The sequence below is a fragment of the Geospiza fortis genome, unplaced genomic scaffold (genome assembly GCF_000277835.1).
Source record: "Geospiza fortis unplaced genomic scaffold, GeoFor_1.0 scaffold153, whole genome shotgun sequence".
In the NCBI taxonomy this organism is placed as follows: Eukaryota; Metazoa; Chordata; class Aves; order Passeriformes; family Thraupidae; genus Geospiza; species Geospiza fortis.
In genome coordinates this window covers 815,810-823,103 of record NW_005054498.1, presented here as the reverse complement: position 1 = coordinate 823,103, position 7,294 = coordinate 815,810, and the positions used below count along the sequence as shown (strand labels likewise).

Here is a 7,294-nt window from a genome sequence, read left to right as displayed (position 1 = left end):
CGCGCCGCAGCCAATCAGCACCCGCCGCCCCGCGCTCATTTGCATGAAGGAGCGGGGCAGCCGCTTGGGGGCGCTCGTGGGAGCGCGCGGAGGGGCTGGGATGGAATGGAATGGAATGGAATGGAATGGAATGGAATGGAATGGAATGGAATGGAATGGAATGGAATGGAATGGAATGGAACGGAATGAGATGGGATGGAACGGAATGAGATGGGATGGAACGGAATGAGATGGAATGGAACGGAATGAGATGGGATGGACGGAATGGAATGGGATGGGACGGAACGGAATGGAACGGAATGGAATGGAACGGAATGAGATGGGATGGGACGGAATGGAATGGAATGGAATGGGACGGAATGGAATGGAATGGAATGGAACGGAACGGAACGGAACGGAACGGAACGGAACGGGATGGGATGGGACGGAACGGAACGGAACGGAACGGAATGGAATGGAATGGAATGGAATGGGACAGCCAGGTTCTTGGGGCTGGGTTTGGAGCTGTCACAGAAAGCGATGGAGGCTGACTGCCCATGAAGGGTGATGCGATGCCCGGGGCAGCACTTCAGGAGGTGATCCATGGTCACAGCATCCTGCTGGGCCACAGCTCCCCAGGGTGTGCAGGGCCCAAGGAATGACAGCCCCATCCCGCAGAGTTTTGGGTCATGACCTATTGCAGAGCCCTGTAGACCCCAGGGGTCAGGCTAGGGGGGCAGCTTGTGCTGATACTGAAGTGATGGAGAAAATAAAGGCACAAGAACATTCTGGAATCTGTGAAGTCATGTTAAACAAGCTAAGGCCAGGGTGCTGTGGCTGAGTGTTGTGTGTGTGAGGGCTGAGCAGTGCTTTGGGCACATGGCCCTTGGATGCCACCAGCCTCAGACAGCTCAGCTGTGCATGCAGGAGCCAGATGTGCAGTTTGGGGAGTTGGTAACTTCTTCACACAGGGAAATTGTGATGAAGAGTGACCAGAGGAAGACCATGTGGTGAGAGTTCTTCCTCACAGTGGAACTGCCTCATGCCATGGGGTGGGGGGGAACAGTACCCAACTGGCAGCACTGGAAACCAGGAGCTCCAGCAAGATTTTGCCTGGTTCCTCCAAAAAGTGGCAGAGATTCCTCTGCTGCCCCCAGCTCAGCTGCCAGCACAGCTGGGCAGGAGGAGAGGCTGAGTCCTCACTCACACAGAACCGGATTGTGCCAGGGCTCACATGATGCATTCCCAGGAATTCCTGCCAGCCAAAAGGCACCGCCCTTTGTGTGAGTACCTCCTGCACACCCCAGAGAACACCCACACGGGAGTGTGTGCTCACACCTGTGTGTGCCCAGAGTGCCACCTGTGCACATCCTGAGCAGGCACTCACACCTCCCTCTGTGAGCTGATCCCAGCCAACACCGTTGGCATTCTCCCTGTGTGCCCAGCACACACAGGAACAGATTGCACAGGCACATTTGTACCCCCAAACACATGTGTATGCACAGAACAGATTGCACAGGCACATTTGTACCCCAGCCATGTGTGTATGCACAGAACAGATTGCACAGGCACATTTGTACCCCAGCCATGTGTGTATGCACAGAACAGATTGCACAGGCACATTTGTACCCCCAGCCACGTGTGCCTCACACACTTCACACCCAGGTTGCCATGTCACACGGGGAGCACTCACACCCCACACGTGTGCAGCTGTTTCTCAGGGCAGTGCCTCCCCCACCATGGTGTTTGTGACTGCTCTGGATTTAGGATCTGTGGTTCTCACACTTGAGGGGAGCAGGCTGGCTCTGAGCTGGAGCAGAGCTTTTTCCATGAACAGTAATGCCCTGAAGGCACAGGCTGCTTTCCCAATTGCTTTGCTGTTCTGTGGAAATGTTTTATCTTTAGCTCTGTTCTTTCATGGCACCCAGACAAGCCAGTGCTTTGGAAGGCTTTTCCCCTGTGTCTGCTCAGTCCTTCCCATGTGGAATTCCCCTGTAAGTCACAGCAGCTGCTGATCAGACACTCTGCTCCTCTCACATGAGTAACCTGTCTTTCCACACTGGTACCCAAGTTACCCTGCCTCATGCTTCAAGGCATCAGCTGATGGCCAAATGAGCAGGAGGGGAGCTCCTCATGGTTGCAGGGTCTCAGAATTCAGGGTCTCAAGTTCTGTTTTGTTCTACCAAACCAAGCTCAGATCCTGGTGCCCCTCTGAAAGGCCAAGGGTGGCAAACTCCAGCAGCACAGATGGTCCTGGAGGCAAAAGGGAGGAGGAAGGGAGTTCAGAGGGGACTTAGGGAGCAAGAGAAAGGACAGCAAAGGCAAGCAGGCATTTTGATGATGCCAGTGAACCAAAGTGCTTCCATCTCTTAGAGAGACAGACAGTGGCAGGAGTACATGCAAGGAATGCTTCGGGAGATAATATCAGAGTAAGGAGCACATAAAAAGATGCAGCTCATTTTCTTGGTTTGATAGGCAAAATAGGGAAACTTGTCTTGGTCTACAATGACTCCTCTGAACCATTTCCAGTTTAAAACCAAACTTGGTCTGTTACACAAATAGAAATACTCCAGTTGTGGTGCTAACACTGGCCTAAGTAAAAGATCAACTACCAACAACTTCCCATGCAGTTAAAGGAATAAAAATGGTAATTTCATCTCAAAATGCTGACTTTAACAGTTCCACTGGTGAATATAGGTGTCTTATTCATGAGAAACATTTGAAATGTGGGTCTTCAAGTGAGTTCAAAAATAAAATGGTCTTGCAGGAGATCCAGGAAAAATAGCCCTGAGAAGCTCACGCTGAGGTGTGAGCTCTTCAGCCTCGCTGAGCTCCAAAGATTCCGATAATTTTAAATCCTTCCGATCCCCCAAACACCCCCTCACAGGTCAGGTGTGGGTTTTTTCTATTTCTAGTCTTCTCTGACAAGCTGTGATGAAGCTTATGGATACTCCTCTATTACAAAGCTACTTTGTGTAATTTCCACAAGATGTCCAAGGTAAATTCAGCTTTGAGTGACCCACAGCACCAAACACACACATGAACTGAGATTTCACCTGTGCACAGGTGAACCACCCCGGCAGTTAATGCTCTTGGCAGATCTGCCACATGAAGCACGAGGCATTTAAATCAGATTATAGAGGCTTGTCTAGGGCAGACACTCCTGGGCCTCTAATCACGAAACCCACACTTGTGGAAAGCAAAGAATTCTCCAGTCCTTGACACAGCCTGGCTGGCTGATGGGTGAATTTGTTGGCCAAGAAAACAAGGGACTTGAAGAGCAGGAAGAGTGGGGGAGAGCCCCAGCAGCAGCCAGGCAGGCTCCCTCCAGATTTCTGACTCCCCATGTTCACCCTGGCCTTTCTGCCCCCCAGATAATGCAGAAAGACATTCCCTGGGGAGTCCCCTTAACCTCCTGTTTTGTATGGTAAATGCAGCGGTATTTATGTAGCTGCAAGTTTCCATGGGTGCTCTACCCCACACAGAGGGTGAATGATGCTATAGTGGAAATACAAACATCACATCACATCACATCACATCACATCACAGGGCAATGCTGAGTGTCCATGGGCTCTCCAGAGCCCACAGACCCCTGCCAGCCTCTCACACAGAGCATGTCCAGGCTGGGGAAAGTCTGCTGAAAGCTGGATTTTATCCCTCTGGTCTCTTTGTGCAGCCCCACAAGCTGTGATTGTTCTCAGCAGATCCACTCTCAATTCTCCAGAGTTTCTCTGGTGGAAAGCACTGCCGAGGGAATCCCCCCTTGACTTTAAAAGGTCACATTTCCTACGTGGTTGCCCCTTTTTCACACATCAGAAAGTTGAATCATCCAACACAAAAGGCATGTGGTGAGTAAGCCACCTTTCTATGTAAGGAAGCTGGGGACGCCCTGAGGGGAAGGAAGGGGTAACGTAAGTGAAGCAAGTGACAAGTGGGGGCTCGGTTTTAGCACGCAGTTCCTTCCAGGAAGATTTCAAAGCAGTTTGCCAAAACTAAAAATAAAAATGTGTGAACTGTGGCATAGAGAGAGGTGTGACTTAAGCTCAGCTCTGCCAGCAAGGCAATGGTTAAAGGAATATCTCCAGCGTCCATTGTCCTGCCTGGTGGGGCACAAGCACTCAAAATGAGAAGTTTCCTCAGCAGCCTCATGGGAAGAGCTTCGAGCACAAACGGGCAGCATTTGTTTCCCGTCATTCCTGGGCTTTCCAGGAAAGCCAAGGAAAGCAGTGGCAAAGAGGAAGGAAAAAAGCCAAGCAGAGAAGGACCTTATGCACCCTGCCTCAGAGATGAAGCCTGGTTGTGGGGTGGGAGGATGCAGCTGGCCTCACAGCTGAGCTGGGTGGTGCTGAGCCCTCTCCAGGGAACACCGACATGCAGGGCAGGAACAGCCCCTGCACAGGGCAGGAACAGCCCCTCTGCAGAGCAGGAACAGCCCCTCTATAAGGCAGGAACAGCCCCTGAGCAGGGCAGGAACAGCCCCTGAGCAGGGCAGCAGCTGAGAGCCAGGCTGAGATCCAGGCTGAGATCCAGGCTGCTGGGCCAGCACACAAGAATGGAGCTTTGGAGAGCTCCCCAGAGAAGGGGAGAGCAAAAGGGAGGTCAAGGACTCCCCAGCACTTAACAGGCTCAATTGTAGAAACTTGGAGTTCTCTGCAGCTAGCGAGGTGAGATGAGGGTTGAGTCAAATATGTTAAAACTTCATTTTCAAACTGAGCCCAGAGCTCAGGAATGACTGGCTTCCACATCTGTACCAAGAACACCAGGATGTGCTCCTTGTATTAATTTTACACCACATCCTGCTCTCCTACAAGAAATGCTTTTTTTTTTTTTTTTCTGGTAAGGCCCTGTGAAATAATTCCTATGCAGTTTACCACTGTGTGGGACCAACCTAAGGTAAGAACACTGAAACCCATTTCAGAACACTGATGCCCACTTCAGAACACTGATTTTGAAGTTCCACTGATGCCCATTTCAGATTTTGAAGGTCCTTCCAGTTGGGGTCAAGTGACATTTCCTTGTTCTAAACTCACCTCACAGTTTTCACATTTATTTCTTCCTTTTTCTAAGTTATGATTAATGTTGGGGGGAAAAAGCAGAAAAAAAAATTGAGAGGAAAACTCACTAGATATCAAAGACTAGAGATGTAAGGAGAGACAAATGTTTAATGCAATCTTTGCACTATGATGATGTAACTGATGGTAGTTAAAGTTAATTTATTAAACATATGACTAAAAGAACAGCTGTGCTTAGGGCTGGGTTGAATGAAGTGTGGGATTTCAGTCCTTGGGATTTTCAGTCCTTGGGCAGGTCCCTCAGCCCATGGGTTGTTCTACCCCTCACATGCAGGGTTACCATTGAAAATAAGTCTTTACTCCTTTTAACTCAGTGTCAGATGAAGAGTCCCACTCTCTTTAGCTCACTGTGCCTCGGGAGAGCTCAGCCCCAGGCTGTTTGCTCAGCCCTGCAGCACCGGGGAGCTCTTCTCAGCCAGGCAGAGAGGAAGGACGTGCTGATTTTTCCAAGTATTTCAACAAAACGACTCTCTTTCTGCAGCGAGAACAAAACCTGCTTAGCTGGCAAGCACCATCCTGCCCCCCTGACCCGGGGCTGACCTCCCCGGGCCGCCTGCCCGGCAGCTTCCCGGCAGCCACGGCTGAGCCTGGAGCTCGTCTCCACGGAATCCAGATTGGTTACAATTGGAAGGGACCTCCTAAAATCATCCAGCCCGACCCCCCTGCCTAAGCAGGGTCATCCAGGAACAGGTCCAGGTGTGTTTGGAATGTCTCCTGAGAGGGAAACTCCACAATCTCCCTGGGCAGCCGTTCCAAGGCTCTGCCCGCTCCATGGAAAGTTCTTCCTCATGTTGAGGTGGAACTTCTTGTGTTTTAGTTTGTGGTCATTGCTCCTCATCCTCTCACTGGGTACCACTGAAGAGTCTGGGACCATCATCTTGGCACTCACCTTGGAGATATTTATATGAATTAATGAGATCTCCACTCAATCTTCTCTCCTAAACATACCCATGAGAAGCCAGGGACAGGGACAGAGACAGGGACAGGGACAGGAGTGGCAGTGTCAGTTCCTGTGTCCAGTTCTGGGCCCCTCAGTTCAGGAACAAGATCCAAGGGCTGGAGCATGTCTGGAGAAGGGAATGGAGCTGGGAAGGGGCTGGAGCACCAGGAGCTGCTGAGGGAACTCTGGGGACTCAGCCTGGAGGAAAGAAGGTTCAGGGGGGACCTTCTCACTCTATAACCCCTGAGAGGAGGGTGCAGCCAGCTGGGGGTCAGGCTCTGCTCCAGGGAACAAGGGACAGGACACGAGGGAACAACCTTGAGCTGCTCCAGGGGAGGTTGGGGTTGGATGTTAAGGAAAATTTATTCACAGAAAGGGTAATTAGTCATTGGAATGGACTGTCCAGAGATGTGGTGGAGACACCCTGGAGGCGCTCAAGGAAAGCCTGGATGTGGCAATTGGTGCCATGGTCCAGTTGACAAAGGTGCTTAGTCACAGATTGGGCTGGATGATCTCAGAGATCTTTTCCAACCTAACTGATTCTGTGTTTCTATGATTTAGTTTCTTCTGCCTGCCTACAGTGAGAGGACCAGTGGACATGGCCTCAAGACAAGACATGGGAGATTCAGATTAGATTAGAAAAAAAAAATTACTGTTAGGGTGGTCTGGTATTGGAAGGGGCTGCCCAGGAAGGTGATGGAGTCACCACCCCTGAAGGTATTTGAGAAACATCCAGACCTGGTGCTGGGTGATGTGGTTTTGTGGATGCTGGCGGGATTGTTGGACTCGATCTTAAAGGTCTCTTCCAAAGCTTTATGACTCCATGAAGTCATTCTCCACCTTAACTTTATTTCCCATTACAGAGCACGTTAAAATCATAATCATGTGCATCTATAAACCTTTAACTCCATTACACAGCAGCACCCTGTTCCTCAATGTTCTTTCACCGTGTTTCCTCGTGAACAGCCAGGAGGTACAGAAACGATTCAGAAACACTCCAGAATAGCCTGGATCACCTCCAGGAACGGTGCTGAAAAATCCCAATTTCAAGGCCAAGTTCAAAGCGACTCGGGGCATTTCTTGAGGAAAAGGCTGAGTATTACAAGTAAATTATCAGTCCGGTTAAAAAGCGCTCTGCCTGCCAGCAATCAAGGAGCGTTCGGAGGCTGTGAGGTGCCTGGGGGACGGCCGGGGTGGTGTGTGAGAGCGGGGGGTCGGGCTGACGGTTCCCGGGGGTCGGGCTGGCAGTTCCCGGGGGTCCCTGTCAGTGATTCCCGGGGTCGCTGTCACCGACCCGCCGCCC

The 7,294-nt window shown here is 50.9% G+C and overlaps 1 protein-coding gene across 1 annotated transcript in view; it reads right to left on the bottom strand.

Annotated features, from left to right (window-relative positions):
• RGS9 (regulator of G protein signaling 9) overlaps nucleotides 1–6,591 on the bottom strand; it is a 36,337-nt gene extending 29,746 nt beyond the window's left edge. Inside the window, exon 1 of the mRNA XM_014310208.2 lies at nucleotides 6,571–6,591. Coding sequence (XP_014165683.2) covers nucleotides 6,571–6,591 — 21 coding nt within the window. The remainder of the gene's footprint in view (nucleotides 1–6,570) is intronic.
• Nucleotides 6,592–7,294: the final 703 nt, after the last annotated feature.